This window comes from Macaca thibetana, chromosome 14 (genome assembly GCF_024542745.1).
Source record: "Macaca thibetana thibetana isolate TM-01 chromosome 14, ASM2454274v1, whole genome shotgun sequence".
NCBI lineage: Eukaryota > Metazoa > Chordata > Mammalia > Primates > Cercopithecidae > Macaca > Macaca thibetana.
The window spans coordinates 9,084,176-9,105,377 of record NC_065591.1 but is presented as its reverse complement, the minus strand read 5'-3'; the positions used below and the strand labels follow the sequence as shown (position 1 = coordinate 9,105,377).

At 48.8% G+C, this 21,202-nt stretch overlaps 2 protein-coding genes and 1 pseudogene across 4 annotated transcripts in view; 1 reads left to right on the top strand and 2 right to left on the bottom strand.

Annotated features, from left to right (window-relative positions):
- The window catches only part of LOC126935633 (solute carrier family 22 member 20-like), a 29,637-nt gene extending 14,601 nt beyond the window's left edge, over positions 1-15,036 (top strand). Inside the window, 4 exon segments of the mRNA XM_050757374.1 lie at positions 5,531-5,745; positions 9,551-9,659; positions 9,816-10,019; positions 14,653-15,036. Of these exon segments, the coding sequence (XP_050613331.1) occupies positions 5,531-5,745; positions 9,551-9,659; positions 9,816-10,019; positions 14,653-14,749 (625 nt within the window). The 3' untranslated portion in view covers positions 14,750-15,036.
- Positions 1-21,202, bottom strand: part of FAU (FAU ubiquitin like and ribosomal protein S30 fusion) — a 231,467-nt gene that overhangs the window by 112,177 nt on the left and 98,088 nt on the right. The gene's annotated exons all lie outside the window — the stretch shown is intronic.
- Positions 1-21,202, bottom strand: part of LOC126935634 (uncharacterized) — a 30,216-nt pseudogene that overhangs the window by 4,072 nt on the left and 4,942 nt on the right.

Genomic DNA, 21,202 nt, shown 5'->3' with positions numbered 1-21,202 from the left:
GTCTCGGCCTCCCAAAGTGCTGGGATTACAGGCTTGAGCCACCGCGCCCGGCCTTAGACCCAGATTTAAATCTCATGTAATTAGACCAGGCCCTCCCAGAAAACTCTCTCTGTTTTAAAGTCAAGTGATTTGGGACCGGAATTACATCTGAAAAATCCGTTCACAACACCTAGATTAGTGTTCGAATAACTGGGAGAAGGTTTGTGTTCACCCAGGTCAGGAATTTGATGGATCATCTTGGAGTTCTTCTTCCCACATATAGTTTTATTTATTTATCTTTTTCCGAGGCAGAGTCTTACTCTGTCGCCCAGGCTGGAGTGCAGCGGCGCCACCTCAGCTCACTGCAACCTCTGTCAACTGTGTTCAAGCAATTCTCCTGCCTCAGCCTCCCGAGTAGCTGGGACTACAGGTGTGTGCCACCACACCTGGCTAATTTTTGTACTTTTAGTAGAGACAGGTTTTCTCTATGTGGGCCAGGCTGGTCTTGAACTCCTGACCTGAAGGGATCTGCCCACCTCAGCCTCCCAAAATGCTGGGATTACAGGCATGAGTCACCGCACCTGGCCCACATATACTTTTTGTTGAAGTATCACACACATGCAAAAATGTACAAGGCTCAGTTTGACAAATTCTCACAAACTGTACACACCCATTAATCAACATACTGGTCAAGAAACAGAACATGATCAGCCTCCAGAAGCCCCGCCCCACCGTGTCTTCCTCACTCCTTACCCTCCCCTAAGGGAATCACTATCCTTATTTTTTTTTTTTTTTTTTTTTTTTTTTTGAGACGGAGTCTCGCTCTGCCGCCCAGGCTGGAGTGCAGTGGCCGGATCTCAGCTCACTGCAAGCTCCGCCTCCCGGGTTCACGCCATTCTCCTGCCTCAGCCTCCCGAGTAGCTGGGATTACAGGCGCCCGCCACCTCGCCCGGCTAGTTTTTTGTATTTTTTAGTAGAGACGGGGTTTCACCGTGTCAGCCAGGATGGTCTCGATCTCCTGACCTCGTGATCCGCCCGTCTCGGCCTCCCAAAGTGCTGGGATTACAGGCTTGAGCCACCGCGCCCGGCTACTATCCTTATTTCTAATGCCACAGATTACATTAGCCTGTTTTTGAGCTTTATATAACTTGAGCTACATAGTTTTGTAATTTATACTGTTTGTGAGATGCACTCACGTTGTCATATGTAATTTAGTTCGTTCTTTGTGTATAACAATCCATGGTACGAATATACTACTTGTGGTAGATGGAATAATGACCCCCAAAGATGTCTGAATCTTTATAGATTTTCTGTAAATATATATTTATTCCAAAATTAAAATTATTTTTAAAAAGCAAGGTATGCAGTAGAATCAGATACTTGCAGAAACCAATATCCAACAAAAAACCATACCCAGAAAATATATCTATATCTATATATAATATAGATATTACTAGAAATCGGTAAGTAATCCCTGGAATCTCTAAATGTGTTACCTTCTATGGCAGAAGAGACTTTGCAGATGTAAGTAAGGATCTTGACGGAGGATTACCCTGGATTATCTGAGTGGGCCCAGTCCAATCACAAGGGTCCCTTTAAGTGGCAGAAGAAGGTCAGAGAGAGAGACCTTTGGAGATGCTGTGTGCTGCTGGCTTTGAAGACAGAGGAAGGAGCCACAAGCTAAGGAATGCAGGCAGCCTCTAGAAGCTGGCAAAGGCAAGCAAACAGATTCTCCTGTGGAGCTTCCGAAGGAACACAGCCCTGCCCACACTCTGACATTAGCTTAGTAACACACGTTAGGCTTCTTACTTCCAGAAGTGTAAGATAATACATTTGTGTTGTTTTATGGCACTAAATTTGTGGTAATCTGTTACAGCAGCAATTGGAAACTAATACAGAAACTTTACCAATTTTTTTTTTTTTTGAGACAGACTCTCGCCCTGTTGCCCAGGCTGGAATCCAGTGGCGCAATCTCAGCTCACTGCAACCTCCTCCACCTCCTGGGTTCAAGCGATTCTCTGCCTCAGCCTCCCGAGTAGCTGGGAGTACAGGCGCGTGCCACCACGCCCAGCTAGTTTTTTGTATCTTTAGTAGAGGCAGGGTTTCACCGTGTTAGCCAGGATGGTCTCAATCTCCTGACCTTGTGATCCGCAGATCTCGGCCTCCTAAAGTGCTGGGATTACAGTCGTGAGCCACCGCGCCCGGCCTACCTATTTTACTGCTGAAGGACACTGGGCTTTTCCCAGGTTGGTCTGTTACAAATAGTGCTGCTATACATATTCTTGTACATTTCTCTTGGTGAGCAAACACACCTGTCTTTCTTTTCTTTCTTTCTTTCTTTCTTTCTTTCTTTCTTTCTTTCTTTCTTTCTTTCTTGCTTGCTTGCTTGCTTGCTTGCTTGCTTGCTTGCTTGCTTGCTTTTTCTTTTCTTCTTTTCTTTCTTTCCCTCCCTCCCTCCCCTTTCTTTTCTTTTCTTTTCTTTTTCCTTCCTTCGTTCCCTCCCTCCCTCCCTCCCTCCCTCCCTCCCCTTCCTTCCTTCCTTCCTTCCTTCCTTCCTTCCTTCCTTCCTTCCTTCCTTCCTTCCTTCCTTCCTTCCTTCCTTCCCTTCCTTCCTTCCTTCCTTCCTTCCTTCCCTCCTTCCTTTGTATGGAGACAGTATCTCACTATGTTGCCCAGGCTGATCTTGAATTCCTAAGCTCAAGCGATTCTCCCACCTCAGCCTCCCAAAGTGCTGGAATTACAGATGTGAGCCACTGTGCTGGGCCCACGCTTGCATTTCTGTCAGATACATACCTAGGATTGGCATTGCTGGATCATAAAGTATGGGTGTGGTTCTCTGTAATAGAAGCAAGCAGTTTTCCAAAGTGGTTATGCCAATTCACACCCTTATCAGAAGCATATGAGTTCAGCTTGTTCCACATCCCTAGTAACACTTGGTATTGTCTGCAATTTAATTTTAGCCGTTATAGTGAGTGTGTAGTGATATTGTACTGTGATTTCCAATTCTCTGATGTCTTAAGGAATGAAAAATATTTGCATGAACTTACTGGTATTTTGGATAGCTTGTTTTTTGTGAAATGCTTATCCAAGACTTCTGCCAATTTTTCTACAGGATTATCTTTTTTCTTATTGCCTTACATAAGAATTTTTTTTTTTTTTCTTGGCCAGGCGCGGTGGCTCATGCCTGTAATCCCAGCACTTTCGGAGGCTGAGGTGGGCAGATAACTTGAGGTCAGGAGTTTGAGACCAGCCTGGTCAGCACGGTAAAACCCCGTCTCTACTAAAAATACAAAATTAGCTGGGTGTGGTGGTGTGCACCTGTAATCCCAGCTACTTGGAAAGCTGATGCAGGAGAATTGTTTGAACCTTGGAGGCAGAGGTTGCAGTGAGCCGAGATTATGCCACTGCACTCCAGCCTGGGCAAAAAGAGTGAGACTCCATCTCAAAAAAAAAAAAAAATTATATATATATACCCATGTATACATTTTTTTCTGGATAAAATTTATTTTCTGAATATTAGTTTTCACAAATATATTCTGTTAGCTTATCTTCATAAAATTTTGAAATAAATGTATATTTATTCTTCTATAAATGTATAATTATAGAAAAGTTGCAAAGATAGTACAGACAGTTCCTGTATCCACTTCACCCAGTTTCCCCTCATATTATCATCTTAAATTACCTTAGTACATTTGTCAAAAGTAATAATTTAAGATTGGTAATTTACTATTAACTAAACTAGAGATTTATTTGGATTTCACCAGTTGGTATATCCCATTACATTTAGTCATTATATCTTCTTAGTCTCCTTTGATCTGTGGCCGTTTGTTAGTCTTTCCTTATTTTTCATGACCTTGACAGTTCTGAAAAGTATTGGTAAGGTATTTTGTAGAATGTCCCTCAATTTGGATTTTTTTTTCTTTTGCCCAGGCTGGAGTGCAATGGCATGATCTTGGCTCACTGCAACCTCTGCGTCCCGGGTTCAAGTGATTCTCCTGCCTCAGCCTCCCAAGTAACTGGGATTACAGGCATGCACCATAACGCCTGGCTAATTTTTGCATTTTTAGTAGCGATGGGGTTTCACCATGTTGGTCTGGCTGGTTTTGAACTCCTGACCTCAGATGATCCACCAGCCTGGCCTCCCAAGGTTCTGGGATTACAAGCGTGAGCCACTGTGCCTGGCCTTAGTTTGGATTTGTCTGATGGTTTTCTCATGATTAAACTGGGATTGTGGATTTGGGAAAGGAGAACCATGGAGGTGATATGAGCTTCTCATCATATCATATCATATCATACCATATGAGGGCATATGTGATGTCAACATGACTGATTACTGGTGATGCTGAAGTTAATCCCTTGGTTAAGGTAGTGTCTATCACGTTTCTCCACTGTAAAAATAATGTTCTCTTTCCATATTCTTTTTTTACTTTTAAATTTTAATCTATTTATTTATTTTGAGACAGGTTATGAGACTGGCTCATTTTTGTACTTTTGGTAGAAATGGGGTTTCACCATGTTGCCAAGGCTAGTCTTGAACTCCTGGGCTGAAGCGATCCACCCACCTCAGCCTCCCAAAGTGCTGGGATTAAAAGTGTGAGCCACTGTGAGCTGCCTCTTTCCATATACTATTATTTGAAAGTGAGTCCAGTCCGCATTCAACGGGAGGGAAACTAACTTTCATCTCCTGAAGGAATGGATTTTTTTGTTTGTTTGTTTTGTTTTGTTTGAGATGGAGTCTCCCTCTGTCACCCAGGCTGGAGTGCAGTGGCGTGATCTCAGCTTACTGCAACCTCCGCCTCCTGGGTTCAAGCAATTCTCTGCCTCAGCCTCCTGAGTAGCTGGGATTACAGATGCCTGGCTAATTTTTGTATTTTTAGTAGAGATGGGGGTTTCACCATCTTGGCCAGGCTGGTCTTGAACTCCTGACCTCGTGATCCACCCACCTTGGCCTCTCAAAGTGCTGGGATTACAGGTGTGAGTCACTGCTCCCAGCCAAGGAATGGAATATTCACATATATTGTTTGGAGTTCTTCTGTAAGAAAGACTTTGTTATTAAATCATTTATTTATATAGGCTCATGTATAATCATGTAGTTTAAATACTTTGGGTTATAATTCAACGACGTTTTTCCTTTATTTAGTAGATACTACATTCTTTACCTTATTTCCCAAATTGCTCCAACTTTGGCCATTGGGAGCTCTTCCACATTGCCTCCTGTGTCCTTTGACCTTCCTCCATCTTCTTCTCTTTTTATTTTTTAGCACTGCCTTAATTTCGGCACCGAGGTGGTACTGCAGAGAAAAGCAAACACACTCCAGAACCCGTGCACTGGATCCAGGAGTGGGTGGTGGAAAGGGATGTGGAGGGAGGGGTCTGAACTCTAACACTAAAGACAGAGACTTAGGAGACCGGGAAGGGGTGTTTATGGAAAGTCAGGGAATTTTACTCCCCGAGGGGAGGAATCCTGTGTCATCCATCTTTGAGTCCCCTCCCCTGGGCTCAGAACAGTAAACCACGGGGTGAACAAGGACCATTCCACTGCCTCTCCCAGGTTCTCCAACTCTGTGGCTTACTATGGCCTGGCCATGGACCTGCAGAAGTTTGGGCTCAGCCTTTACCTGGTGCAGGCCCTGTTTGGAATCATCGACATCCCGGCCATGCTCGTGGCCACCGCCACCATGATTTACATGGGCCGCCGGGCCACGGTGGCCTCCTTCCTCATCCTGGCCGGGCTCATGGTGATCGCCAACATGTTTGTGCCAGAAGGTGAGTCACCCACTTCTGCCCTTGCTGCCCACCAAGAACTGGGAACCTCTGGGGTCTGATAGACAACAAATTTCACGTGGCAACAATGCTGAGGGGTGTGTCTCCGGATCTGAAAAGAAAGCAACTGTTAGGCTGAGAACGGTGGCTCACACCTGTAATCCCAGCACTTTGGGAGGCCAAGGCGGGCAGATCACCTGAGGTTAGGAGTTCCAGACCAGCCTGGCCAACGTGGTGAAACCCCGTCTCTACTAAAAATACAAAAAAATTAGCTGGGTGTGGTGGTGTGCACCTGTAATCCCAGCTACTTGGGAGGCCGAGGCAGGAGAATCACTTGAACCTGGAAGGTGGAGGTTGCAGTGAGCCAAGATCGTGCCATTGCAATCCAGCATGGGTGACAAAGCAAGACTCCACCTCAAAGAAAAAAAAAAAGAAAGAAAGAAAAAGAAAAAGAAAGCGACTGTTGATTACTAGAGTTTGTATTAAGCACTTAGTGCCCAGTGGCAATTAGGGGCAGGTGGAGGCCTTGAGCCTTGGCCCTCAGAGCTTCTACTGTGTGGCCAGGGAGGTTAGACAGGTGCATCTAAGTGGCTGGAGAGCACAGGAGCTGGCTCTGTGTGGCCAGCATTGTGTGCGGCCCCCGAAGTCTGAGCAGGCAGCATGTCCAAGGGTTGAGAAGTTAGGATTCAAACCTCAGCTGGACTGGCCCTGGAACAGTGGTTTGCAAACCTGGCTAAAATGACCTTCACTGGGAGCGCTTTGAAAACTCCCAGGGCCCGGGTGCTCCATACCAGTGCCCTGGGAATCTCAAGGAGTGGGACTTAACCCTCAGTATTTTACAAACTGTCCAGTGAGTCCAGCAAGATGTCAGGTTTGAATAGCAGCAACATAGAGCATGTGATAAGCCCTTTGCCCATTGTGACTGCAGCCTTGGCTGTGGGCAGGTTGTCCAACTTCTCTGTGCCTCGGCTCTTTACCTGTAAAAGTGGATAAATGTTATTATTGGTATCTTGACCTATTTTCTTCCAATCTTTTTTTCCTATTTATAGATTTGTATTTAGCATAGTTGAGATCATATTTTACATGTTTATATATACAAAAATGTAAATAGGATACATATATCTATGTATATATGTGCATGTGTACATATATATAATGTGCCCTTCTTTCATTGTATGTTGAAACACACACATGCTTTTCCATGTTAGCACAAATGTTTCATGGACCTGATGATCACTCATCGCCCAGACTGGAGTGCTGTGGTGCTCACTGCAACCTCTGCCTCCTAGGTTCAGGTGATTCCCCTGCCTTAGCCTGCAGAGTAACTGGGATTAGAGATGTGTGCCACCATGCCCGGCTAATTTTTGTATTTTTAGTAGAGACAGGGTTTCATCATTTTGGCCAGGGTGGTCTCGAACTCATGACCTCAAGTGATCTGCCCACCTCGGCCTCCCAAAGTGCTGGGATTACAGTCATGAGCCACTGTGCCTGGCCTCATGGACCTGATTTTTTTTTTTTTTTTTTTTTTTTTTTTTGAGACGGAGTCTCGCTCTGTCACCCGGGCTGGAGTGCAGTGGCCGGATCTCAGCTCACTGCAAGCTCCGCCTCCCGGGTTTAGGCCATTCTCCTGCCTCAGCCTCCTGTGTAGCTGGGACTATAGGCGCCCGCCACCTCGCCCAGCTAGTTTTTTGTTTTTTTTTTTTTTTTTTTTTTTTGAGACGGAGTCTCGCTCTGTCGCCCAGGCTGGAGTGCAGTGGCCGCATCTCGTTTTTTGTATTTTTTAGTAGAGACGGGGTTTCACCATGTTAGCCAGGATGGTCTTGATCTCCTGACCTCGTGATCCGCCCGTCTCGGCCTCCCAAAGTGCTGGGATTACAGGCTTGAGCCACCGCGCCCGGCCTGATTTTTTATTACTATACGATCCTTCCTTCCTTCCTTCCTTCCTTCCTTCCTTCCTTCCTTCCTTCCTTCCTTCCTTCCTTCCTTCCTTCCTTCCTTCCTTCCTTCCTTCCTTCCTTTCTCCCTCCCTCCCTCCCTCCCTCCCTTCCTCCCTTCCTCCCTCCCTGTGTTTCTTCCTTCCTTTTTCTTTCTTTTCTTTTTTGAGACAGAGTCTCATTCTGTGGCTCAGCCTGGAGTACAGTGGCACAATCATGGCTCACTGCAGCCTCGACCTCCCAGGCTCAAGCAATCCTCCCACCTTAGCCTCCTGAGTAGCTGGGACTACAGGTGCATTCCACCACACCTGGCTAATTTTCTGTATTTTTGTGTAGAGACAGGGTTTGCCATGTTGCCTAGGCTGGTCTCAAACTCCTGGGCTCAAGCGATCTGGCTGCCTTGGTCTCCCAAGGTGCTAGGGTTATAGACGTGAGCCACTGCACCCAGCCTAGATAATGTTTCATCTGGATTGGTGTTTCTAACTCTGGCTTCACAATAGAATCTCTTGGGAACCTTTAAAAAATACCCAAATTCAAGCCTATCCACAGTCGGTCTTGCTAGAGTGGGTAGTGAGTAAGACCCAGGTGTGAGTGTTTTATAAAATCTCTGCACCTGATTCCAGTGTGCAGCAGCCAGTGCTGCCATCCAGCCAGAGAAGGCACCATCATTTCCTTGACTGCTGCCCCAATGTTGGATGTCTGAATAGGGGTTTTGCTATTTATAAACAACAGCAGGATAAGCATATTGAAAATGAGGGCAATGGGCTGGGCGCGGTGGCTCATGCTTGTAATCCCAATACTTTGGGAGGCCGAGGCGGGTGGATCACCTGAGGGCAGGAGTTCGAGACCAGCCTGGCCAACATGGTGAAACCCCGTCTCTACTAAAAATAATAAAATTAGCTGGGCATGGTGGTGCGCACCTGTAATTCCAGCTACTCAGGAGGCCGAGGCAGGAGAATCGCTTGAACCCAGGAGGCAGAGGTTGCAGTGAGCCAAGATTGTGCCACTGCACTCCAGCCTCAGTGACAGAGTGAGACTCTATCTCAAAAAAAAAAAAAAAGAAAAAAAAAAGGAAAAGAAAGAAAATGAAGGCAATGGCAAACATTTAATGGGCACTTTGCATCCCTGGCATCATGTCCAGCTTACACCAACCCCATGAAGCAGGTGCTGCTATTTTCCTCTTTTTTTTTTTTTTTTTTTTTTTTTTTTTTTTGAGATGGAGTCTCGCTCTGTCGCCCAGGCTGGAGTGCAGTGGTGCAATCTCGGCTCACTGCAAACTCCACCTCCCGGGTTCACGCCATTCTCCTGCCTCAGCCTCCCGAGTAGCTGGGACTACAGGTGCCCGCCACCACGCCCAGCTAATTTTTTGTATTTTTAGTAGAGACGGAGTTTCACCATGTTAGCCAGGATGGTCTCGATCTCCTGACCTCGTGATCCGCCCGTCTCGTCCTCCCAGAGTGCTGGGATTACAGGCGTGAGCCACTGCACCCGGCCAATCTTCCTCATTTTACCGATGAGGACAGGGAGGTGCAAAGGGGGTAAGAAACAGTGACCAAGGTCAGCCAGCGGGGTGAGAGCTGCGATTTGAATCCAGGCCTGACTCTAAAGCACCTGCCTACCCAGCAGGACTTGGCAGCAGATGCAAATAAGGGAGCAAGGAGGCAGAAGTCAGAGAAGGGCAGTTGGGGGACTCCTGGGTCCCAGAAACAGTTGGGAAGGGGAGATGGTGGAAATCCTGGTTCTTCTCTGGGTTCTGAGTGGGCTCTGCCTCTTCCCCCCGGCCTATCCCCTCCTGAGGCTCCGCCCCTCTCCACTGCACCCTGGGCCTCCCCCTCCTCCCTCCCTCCTCAGCTCCACCCCACTGCCCTGTCTAGGCATGCAGATCCTGTGCACGGCCCAGGCAGCGCTGGGCAAAGGCTGCCTGGCCAGCTCCTTCATCTGCGTGTATCTGTTTACAGGCGAACTGTACCCCACAGAGATCAGGTGGGTGCATGGGGGGAGACGCTGCAGGTTGAGACCTGCTGGGCTCACTGAGGCAGGATCCCCGGTCCCTCCTGTCCTCTGACACTCAGGGCACGGCTCTCTTGGGCCCCTAGGGGGGCAGGTCGCTGCACTGACCCATCCACACACCTCCCACAGGCAGATGGGGATGGGCTTCGCCTCGGTCTACGCCCGCCTCGGGGGCCTGGCGGCACCCCTGGTTACCACACTTGGGGAGTACAGCACCATCCTGCCGCCTGTGAGCTTCGGGGCCACCGCAGTCCTGGCTGGGCTGGCTGTCTGCTTCCTGACCGAGACCCGCAACGCACCCCTGGTAGAGACGATCGCAGCGATGGAGAGAAGGTGAGGGGCCTCCAGCACCAACAGGTCGAAAGTTACAGGAAATAACTGGGGGGCAAATGGGGTGCTCTCCTCACTCCTGCGCATCGGAAACATCCTGGCTGGATGCACCAGAGCTGTGAGATGCCTCCCCCACCTCTATCTACAATGGCTTAGCTTTCCCCAAGAACGGACCCGATCATGAAGGTTTTAAAAAGAATAAACTGTGAACCAGGAAACACGTGGGTTGGAAGTGAGAACTGGCAGAGAAGTGGGGAGAGGACAGCAGGGGAAACTGAAGCAAACACAGGCCCCCGTGGTTGCTGTGCAGGCTTCAAATTTGGTTCTGGGCTTCCTCCCAACAGAAAGGGAGACCCCATTCACGACTACTCTTGGAGAGGAAAACGAATACCAGCCCCTCAGGAGAGCAAAGCTTTCCATTTTCCTCAGCATTTAGCACTAGGAGAGGTTTCTCTTCTCTTCTTGGCCTCTTTTTTTTTTTTTTTTTTTTTTTTGAGATCATCTTGGCTTCAAGTGTGGGTCTCATTAGAAAAGTCACGGGCCGGGCGCGGTGGCTCACGCCTGTAATCCCAGCACTTCGGGAGGCCGAGACGGGCGGATCACGAGGTCAGGAGATCGAGACCATCCTGGCTAACACGGTGAAACCCCGTCTCTACTAAAAATACAAAAAATTAGCCAGGCATGGTGGCGGGCACCTGTAGTCCCAGCTACTCGGGAGGCTGAGCCAGGAGAATGGCGTGAACCCGGGAGGCGGAGGTTACAGTGAGCTGAGATCCGGCCACTGCACTCCAGCCTGGGCAACAGAGTGAGACTCCGCCTCAAAAAAAAAAAAAAAAAAAAAAAAAAAAAAAAGAAAAGTCACTAAGGTAACAGCAATGCCCTGGACAATGTTTCTAAAACAAACGCAAGAGGGGATTTGACCTGGCTGCTGCTTGCAGCATTTCTTAGCAACAGTGCGCTCAGGGAAGACCTTTAGTTTGCGGGAATGGTGACAGGGACAGTAGCAGGGCCCGTGTGTAACCCTCTCTGAAGGTCGGCTTGATCCCAAAGGTGGACCCATCCGTACCCAGTGGCCTGTATAGGTGCTGTGTTTGCAACCCTGAAATGACTCCCATCAACACCCCATCTCTAACCTGAGCCATGGGCCAAGGTTGCACTGTAAGAAATCAAGGATATATTCTTTGGCTAGTCCTATCATTTCTTTTCTTATTCTTATTTTTTTTTTTTTTTTTTTTTTTGAGATGGAGTTTCACTCCGTCGCCCAGGCTGGAGTGTGGTGGCACGATCACGACTCACTGCAACCTCTGCCTCCCAGGTTCAAGTGATTGTCCTGCCTCAGCCTCCCAAGTAGCTGGGATTACAGGCGTGCACCCTTGTGCCTGGCTAATTTTTGTATTTTTAGTGGAGATGGAGTTTCACCATCTTGGCCAGGCTGGTCTTGAACTCCTGACCTCATGATCCACCCACCTCGGCCTCCCAAAGTGCTGGGATTACAGGCATGAGCCATTGCGCCCAGCCCAAGTCCTATCATTTCTGTCTCCAGAATAGACTTAAATCTGTCATTCTCTCTCCAGCCCTGTGTCCATGGCCCTACATCAAGCCACCATGTATTGTCTCTTGTCTGGTCAACTATGAGAGCCTCATATCCTCCCCTGTCCCTGTCCACTTTATTCCCTGCAGGCCAAGCGGGGGAAGACAGGCTTCATCTGGGCGCTGAGCAGGGCTTGGAGAGGATGAGGGTGTGGGAAGCAGAGTGGCAAAGTGCGTGCATGAGCCAGGTGCAGTGGCTCACACCTGTAATCCCAGCACTTTGGGAGACTGAGGCGGGTGGATCACCTGAGGTCAGGAGTTTGAGACCAACCTGGCCAACATTGCGAAACCCCGTCTCTACTAAAAATACAAAAAATTAGCCAGGCATGGTGGCGGGCACCTGTAGTCCCAGCTACTCGGGAGGCTGAGCCAGGAGAATGGCGTGAACCCGGGAGGCGGAGGTTACAGTGAGCTGAGATCCGGCCACTGCACTCCAGCCTGGGCAACAGAGTGAGACTCCGCCTCAAAAAAAAAAAAAAAAAAAAAAAAAAAAAAAGAAAAGTCACTAAGGTAACAGCAATGCCCTGGACAATGTTTCTAAAACAAACGCAAGAGGGGATTTGACCTGGCTGCTGCTTGCAGCATTTCTTAGCAACAGTGCGCTCAGGGAAGACCTTTAGTTTGCGGGAATGGTGACAGGGACAGTAGCAGGGCCCGTGTGTAACCCTCTCTGAAGGTCGGCTTGATCCCAAAGGTGGACCCATCCGTACCCAGTGGCCTGTATAGGTGCTGTGTTTGCAACCCTGAAATGACTCCCATCAACACCCCATCTCTAACCTGAGCCATGGGCCAAGGTTGCACTGTAAGAAATCAAGGATATATTCTTTGGCTAGTCCTATCATTTCTTTTCTTCTTCTTCTTTTTTTTTTTTTTTTTTTTTTGAGATGGAGTTTCACTCCGTCGCCCAGGCTGGAGTGTGGTGGCACGATCACGACTCACTGCAACCTCTGCCTCCCAGGTTCAAGTGATTGTCCTGCCTCAGCCTCCCAAGTAGCTGGGATTACAGGCGTGCACCCTTGTGCCTGGCTAATTTTTGTATTTTTAGTGGAGATGGAGTTTCACCATCTTGGCCAGGCTGGTCTTGAACTCCTGACCTCATGATCCACCCACCTCGGCCTCCCAAAGTGCTGGGATTACAGGCATGAGCCATTGCGCCCAGCCCAAGTCCTATCATTTCTGTCTCCAGAATAGACTTAAATCTGTCATTCTCTCTCCAGCCCTGTGTCCATGGCCCTACATCAAGCCACCATGTATTGTCTCTTGTCTGGTCAACTATGAGAGCCTCATATCCTCCCCTGTCCCTGTCCACTTTATTCCCTGCAGGCCAAGCGGGGGAAGACAGGCTTCATCTGGGCGCTGAGCAGGGCTTGGAGAGGATGAGGGTGTGGGAAGCAGAGTGGCAAAGTGCGTGCATGAGCCAGGTGCAGTGGCTCACACCTGTAATCCCAGCACTTTGGGAGACTGAGGCGGGTGGATCACCTGAGGTCAGGAGTTTGAGACCAACCTGGCCAACATTGCGAAACCCCGTCTCTACTAAAAATACAAAAATTAGCCAGGTGTGGTGGTGGGTGCCTGTAGTCCCAGCTACTTGGGAGGCTGAGGCAGGAGAATTGCTTGAACCCGGGAGGCGGAGGTTACAGTGAGCCGAGATCGTGCCACTGCACTCCAGCCTGGGCGACAGAGCAAGACTCCGTCTCGGTGGGGTGGGGGTGGGGGAGTGGGAAGATTAAGTCAATTGACTAAAATATTATAAATAGAAGAGTTAAAAAGCAGGGATAGAAACATTGATAAAACAGTATGAATGCTGAAAAAAATCCAAATATGGAACCAGCTAAAAGTAGACGGGAGAAATGGGCAAGATATGAAACGATTAAAACAAGAGGATAACAGGCCAGGCATGGTGGCTCACACCTGTAATCCCAGCACTTTCGGAGGCAGAAGCAGGCGGATCGTGAGGTCAGGAGTTCGAGACCAGCCTGGCTAACACAGCAAAACCCCGTCTCTGCTAAAAATACAAAAATTAGCCGGGAATGGTGGTTCGCCTGTAGTCCCAGCTACTCAGGAGGCTGAGGCAGGAGAATCGCTTTAACCCAGGAGGTGGAGGTTGCAGTGAGCCGAGATTGCACCACTGCACTCCAGCTTGGGGTGACAGAGCAAGACTTCGTCTCAAAAAAAAAAACCAAAAAAACAAAAAAACTAAGATAATTCAGTGGGAAAGCAGTTATCAGTGTCCACAATGCAAAGATAAAAATAAATAGAAGCAATTAGAACATAAATCGTTTCAAAGACTAGAGGGTTCTTTTTTAAGGCAATAGGCCAGGCACAGTGGCTCATACCTGTAATCCCAGCACTTTGAGAGGTCGAGGCGGGAGGATCGCTTGAGCCTAGGAGTTCAAGACCAGCCTGGGTAACATAGCAAGACCCTCATTTCTATCCCCCACCCACCAAAAAAAGGCAAAATTTGATCTGGTCAAATAATAGAAAGCCAGTGGGGTAGCCTTGGACTATTTGGGACTGAGGGGGCCTCAAAGTCCAGGCAAGCCCCCCCGCCACCCTCAACCTGCCCTGACTTCTTGAAAAGCCAAACAGGGAAGGGCAGGAGTGGCTCAGAGCCCCAACCTTTGCCCCTCCCTGCCTCCTGGGGTGGGAGAAGAAGGGCGCTAATAGTGCCCAGGCCCTGGGGGTGTCTGCTGGCCCCTGTTCTCCAGCCAAGTGACCTCGGGCACATGTCCAGCCTCTAGGTCCTCATCTGTAAGACTCTTCGTTGAACTCCTTGACCCTGCAGCTCTTTCAAGTCTGTCTCCAGACACGCCAGCCTCTGCCAGCTGCGAGACCCCAGGGATAGAGCAAGGAGGGAGCTGGAGGGACAATAGGAGGGTGGCCGCCAGGGTGCCCGAGATAATCCGGAGGAGGGGCCGCTGCAGCGTTCACCTCCCTTCTGGCTTCAGGAGGGTGGAGCTGCACCCTGTGCATATGGCACCACCCTCCCCACGACATGCACACCGCCTGCCCCTCACCACTGCCTTCTGCCTTTTCATTTCTACAGGGCCAAAGAAGCCTCTTCCAAGAAACATGTAGAAGAGAAGAGTGAAGAAATTTCTCTTCAGCAGCTGAGAACATCTCCCCTCAGAGAAACCATCTAAGCTGCCCGGAGCCTGGTGCTTGCTAGCAGCACCTGAGCAGATGTCCAGACGGCCCCCTGGGGGCTTCTCCTGGAAGACCCTGGGGATACTGGTACTGAAGTGGAGGAAAGGTCGCTGAAAACATGTGGCTCCTATAGAGAGCCACCCACAAGCCAGGGCTGCTTGGAGGGGAACTCCCACCAGAAACAGCCAATCTGCGTTACAAATGCATAGAAAGCCAGGAGAAGCCAGTCCCAAGGACCAAAGGAGAGACTGTTTTCCTTTCCCATCCCCAATCTGCCCCTTAAAATGTCTCTGTATTAGTCCATTCTTTTTTTTTTTTTTTTTTTTTTTTTGAGACGGAGTCTCGCTCTGTCGCCCAGGCTGGAGTGCAGTGGCCGGATCTCAGCTCACTGCAAGCTCCGCCTCCCGGGTTTACGCCATTCTCCTGCCTCAGCCTCCCGAGTAGCTGGGACTACAAGCGCCCGCCACCTCGCCCGGCTAGTTTTTTGTATTTTTAGTAGAGACGGGGTTTCACCATGTTAGCCAGGATGGTCTCGATCTCCTGACCTTGTGATCTGCCCGTCTCGGCCTCCCAAAGTGCTGGGATTACAGGCTTGAGCCACCGCGCCCGGCCTGTATTAGTCCATTCTTGCACTCCTATAAAGAAGTACCTGAGATTGGGTCATTTATGAGGAAAAGTGGTTTAATTGACTCACAGTTCTGCAGATTATACAGGAAGCATGGCTGGGAGGCCTCAGGAAATGTACAATCATTGCAGAAGGCAAAGGGGAAGCAAGCACGTCTTCACATGGCTGGCAAGAGAAAGAGAGATATTTTATTTTCTTCAAAAATAAAAGTAAAGGCTGGGTGTGGTGGCTCATGCCTGTAATCCCAGCACTTTGGGAGGCCAACACAAAAGGATTACTTGAGTTCAGGAGTATGAGACCAGCCTGGACAAAATAGCAAGACCCTGTCTCTTCAAAAACTTTAAAAATTAGCCAGGCAGGGTGGTGGACACCTGTAGTCCTAGCTACTTGGGAGACTGAGGTGGGATAATTGCTTGAGCCAGGGAAGTTGAGGCTGCAGTGAGCCGAGATCATACCACTGCAACTCCACCTTGGGTGACGTAGTGAGAACCTGTCTCAAAAATAAAAGAATAAATAAAATAATAGTCATTCATGGCGAGGCGCTGTGGCTTAAGCCTGTAATCTCAGCACTTTGGGAGGCTGAGGTGGGTAGATCATCTGAGGTCAGGAGTTCAAGACCAGCCTGGCCAACATGGCGAAACCCCATCTCTACTAAAAATACAAAAATTAGCCAGGCATGGTGGCGTGCACCTGTAATCCTAGCCACCCAGGAGGCTGAGGCAGGAGAATCACTGGAACCCCAGGGGCACAGGCTGCAGTGAGCCGAGATTGCACCACTGTACTCCAGCCTGGGTGACAGAGCAAGACTCCATCTCAAAAAATAAAATAAAATAAAATAAAAATAAAATAAAATAAAATAAAATAAAATGTTTTGGGGCCGGGCACGGTGACTCATACTTATAATCTCAGCATTTTGGGAGGTTAAGGCGGGCAGATCGCTTGAGCTCAAGAGTTCGAGGCCAGCCTGGGCAACATGGTGAAACCCTGTCTCTAATTCAAAAAGAAGAAAATGATTTTGAGGCCAGGCAGTGGCTCACACTTGTAATCCCAGTGCTTTGGGAGGCAGAGGCGGTTGGATCACTTGAGTCCACGAGTTTGAGACCAGCCCAACCAACATGGGGAACTCGTTTCTACAAAAAAAAAGATACAAAAATTTTAAAATAATTGTTTAATTATGGTATTTCTAGGTGCAGTGGCTCGGGCTTGTAATCCCAGCACTTTGGGAGGCCGAGGCAGGCGGATCACCTGAGACCAGCAGTTCGAGACCAGCCTGGCCAACTTGGTAAAATCCCATCTCTACTAAAAAAACAAAAATTAGCCAGGCATGGTGGTACACACCTATAATCCCAGCTACTTGAGAGGCTGAAGCACGAGAATCACTTGAACCTAGGAGGCGGAAGTTGCAATAAGCCGAGATTGCGCCACTGCACTCCAGCCTAGGCAACAGAGAAAGACCCTATCTTAAAGAAAAAAAAAATGTGGTGGCATGGAGTCTGTAGTCCCAGCTACTTGGGAAGCTGAAGCAGGAGGATCACTTGAGCCTGGGAGGCAGAGGTTGCAGTGAGCCAAGATCAGACCACTGTACTCCAGCCTGGGTGCCAGAGTAAGACCTTGTTTTTTTGTTTTGGTTTTTTTTTTTTTTTTTGAGACGGAGTTTCGCTCTGTCGCCCAGGCTGAAGTGCAGTGGCCAGATCTCCGCTCATTGCAAGCTCTGCCTCCCGGGTTTACGCCATTCTCCTGCCTCAGCCTCCTGAGTAGCTGGGACTACAGGCGCCCGCCACCTCGCCCGGCTAGTTTTTTTTTAAATTTTTTAGTAGAGACGGGGTTTCACTCTGTTAGCCAGGATGGTCTCGATCTCCTGACCTCGTGATCCGCCCGTCTCGGCCTCCCAAAGTGCTGGGATTACAGGCTTGAGCCACCGCGCCTGGCTTGTTTTTTCTTTTTTTAAAAAAGTTTTTGGTACAAGTCCCTATCAGTGCAAACAGCTAGAGTATCTGATGGTGCAGCTATACCCCTTAGCTGGATATATGAAAGACCAGAGACCAGCCAGAGGTGGTGGCTAACAACTGTAATCTCAGCACTTTGGGAGGCCAAGGCAGGTGAATCACCTGAGGTCAGGAGTTCAAGACCAGCCTGGCCAACATGGTGAAACCCTGTCTCTATTAAAAATACAAAAATTAGCTGGGTGTGGTGGTGCATGCCTATAATCCCAGCTACTCGGGAGGCTGAGGCAGGAGAATTGCTTGAACCTGGGAGGTGGAGGTTGCAGTGAGCCGAGATTGCACCACTGTACTCTAGCCTGAACAACAGAGTGAGACTTCATCTCAAAAAAAAAGAAAGAGGGAGAGAGAGAGAGAGAGAAAGGGAGAAAGAAAGAAAGAAAGAAAGAAAGAAAGAAAGAAAGAAAGAAAGAAAGAAAGAAAGAAAGAAAGAAAGAAAGAAAGGGAAGAAAGGGAAGAAAGGGAAGAAAGAGAGAAAGAGAGAAAGAGAGAAAAGAGAGAAGAGAGAAAGAGAGAGAAAGAGAAAGAAAGAAGAGAAAGAAAGAAAGAAAGAAAGAAAGAAAGAAAGAAAGAAAGAAAGAAAGAAAGAAAGAAAGAAAAGAAAGAAAGAAAGAAAGAAAGAAAAGAAAGGAAGGAAGGGGCCGGGCGCGGTGGCTCAAGCCTGTAATCCCAGCACTTTGGGAGGCCGAGACGGGCGGATCACGAGGCCAGGAGATCGAGACCATCCTGGCTAACACAGTGAAACCCCGTCTCTACTAAAAAAAAATACAAAAAAACTAGCTGGGCGAGGTGGCGGGCGCCTATAGTCCCAGCTACTCGGGAGGCTGAGGCAGGAGAATGACGTAAACCTGGGAGGCGGAGCTTGCAGTGAGCTGAGATCCGGCCACTGTACTCCAGCCCGGGCGACAGAGTGAGAGTCCGTCTCAAAAAAAAAAAAAAAAAAGAAAGAAAGAAAGAAGGAAGGAAGGAAGGAGGGAGGGAGGGAGGGAGGGAGGGAGGGAGGGAGGGAGGGAAGGAAGGAAGGAAGGAAGGAAGGAAGGAAGGAAGGAAGGAAGGAAGGAAGGAAGGAAGGAAGGAAGGAAGGAGAAAGAAAGGCCAGAGACCAAAATACTTAGGCCAGGTGGCAAAGGCTTCAGCTGCAGCTCATCTGAGTCTTGGCAGGGCATCTTGCCATCATCCAGAGGGTGAAAGGCCTATAGGAGCTGCTACCAGGCCACCTCCCATTGGCCTCCCCATTTCCCCTGGCAGCTGTCATGAGACGGTTCTGCATCACCTCCAGGTTCTGTGAGATCTGAGGCTCTCTGCCCTGCCTTCCTCTAAATAGAGCTGCAGAAGATAAAATTACTCAGCTGTATCTGGAATAGGCTCCTCAGCTACGGGGCATCCCCTAACTCCCCTTTCAGCCACCAGCCCCTTCTCTTTCAGGGTCATCCTTTTTGGTGTAGGGGACAAGGACCGCAGGGGCTGGCATCTTAGGCTTGTCCTCCTTTTTGCTGTCTATGTAAAGAATAAACCCTAGGCCGGGCGCGGTGGCTCAAGCCTGTAATCCCAGCACTTTGGGAGGCCGAGACAGGTGGATCACGAGGTCAGGAGATCGAGACCATTCTGGCTAACACGGTGAAACCCCGTCTCTACTAAAAAATACAAAAAACTAGCCAGGCGAGGTGGCAGGCGCCTGTAGTCCCAGCTACTCGGGAGGCTGAGGCAGGAGAATGGCGTAAACCCGGGAGGCGGAGCTTGCAGTGAGCCAAGATCCAGCCACTACACTCCAGCCTGGGCGACACAGCGAGACTCCGTCTCAAAAAAAAAAAAAGAATAAACCCTAAATCTAAAAGTGGTTCATCGTGCCTTGCAGGTCAAATCAGTCAGGTGAATCCTTTCCAGAAGATTTTCAATTTACTTTGCCCAGATCCATCAGAGGAATCACTTTCCACGGCAGCTACAGCCTTACAAAAATGTCTTTTTTTTTTTTTTTTTTTTTTTGAGATGGAGTCTTGCTGTGTTGCCGAGGCTGGAGTGCAGTGGCACGATCTCAGCTCACTGCAACCTCCGCCTCCTAGGTTCAGGCAATTCTCCTGCCTCAGCCTCCCAAGCAGGTGGGATTACAGGCGCCCACCACATCCGGATAATTTTTGTATTTTTAATAGAGACAGGGTTTCACCATGTTGGCCAGGATGGCTTCGAACTCCTGACCTCAGGTGATCCGCCCGCCTCAGTATCCCAAAGTTCTGGGATTACAGGCCTGAGCCACCGCGCACGGCCACAAAATGTATTTCTTAAATAATAAAACTTAAGAGTTGAAATTATTCCTTCACCTGCTGCAGAATGGATGTTGTGTTCACAGGCGTGAAAACATTCATCTCCGTGCGCATCTCCATCAGATGTCTCGGGTGACCAGGTCCATTGTCAATGAGCAGTCATGTTTGAAAGGAATCTTTTTTTTCTGAGCAACAGGTGTCAACAGTGGGTTTAAAAAGATTTAGCAGGGCCAGGTGCCGTGGCTCATGCCTGTAATCCTAGCACTTTGGGAGGCTGAGGCGGGCAGACCACGTGGTTCTAGGCTCTAGATTTAGTCTCTACTGTCTAACTAGGTTGTCACTGCCACATGTAGCTATAGACATTTTTTAAATTAGTTAAAACTACATGAAATTTAAAATGTAATTCCTCAGCTTCTCTAGCCCCACTCCAAGTGTTCAGTAGCCATATGGGGCGGGCAGCTACCGAATCTAGCGGCACACATCTAGAACATTTCCACCACTGCCCTCCTCTCGCGGCTTCTGCTCCAGCGTTGGTCCTACTGAGGCACTGGCACAAAGACTCCCTCATTTGCAAGAGAAGCCCCACTCCTAAAGAGTCCTAAATGCTTTTAACACATAAGGTAATGCATGATGAATATGACTGTTATGGGTGATGTCCTACCATTCTAGACGGAAGTTCTGTGCAAGAGAGGATGACTATGCAGAATTGCAAAAGAAGGAAAAAAGTTTAAATAATGTGTCCATTGTTATCTCCTTGGGGCCACCCTTCTTGTGTTCCCAGGACTACTTCTCTCTTAGCAAGCACTTATTCAAGGGCAAGCCAAGGTCAGTTGTCATACAATCCTAGCCCACACCCAGCTCACTCAGGAGAGGAAACCCAGCCAGGTCTCCTGGCTCCCCAGCCAGGGCTGTTCCTAGCACACTCCTCCCTTCTCACAGCCGTCAGCAGGTCTCAGAAGGCTATGGTGAGGATTATAATACAGCCCCACTGAGCAGAAAGGGAGCAACTGAGACGCCCAAGTCCAAAGAAGGGCAGTTCACCAGAGTGGTCCCACCCTGCTGCTGGCTTCAAGCAAAGGGGCCCTCTGGCATTAGCTGGGAACAACTGTGAACACAGCCGGCTTCATGGGCGGGCAACCTGTGCAACTGCATAGAGCCCCGAGTTCAGAAGAGTCCCACACTTGGTTCATGTTCTGCTTGAACTCCTGGCCTCAAGTGATCCACCTGCCTCAGCCTAGAAGAAAAAAAGAAAAAATCTTTGTGATCTTGGGTTATGCAAAATTTCTTAGGAAACAAAAAGCACAAACCATAAAAGAAAAAATGATAAACTGGATTTCATCAAAATTAAAAACATCTCTTCAATGGCCGGGTGCAGTGCTTCACACCTGTAATCCCAGCACTTTGGGAGGCCGAGGCGCACAGATCACTTGAGGTCAGCAGTTCAAGACCAGCCTGGCCAATGTGGTGAAACCCCATCTCTGCTAAAACTACAAAAATAGCTGGGCGTGGCAGTGGGCACCTACAGTCCCAGCTACTAGGGAGGCTGAGGCAGGAGAATTGCTTGAG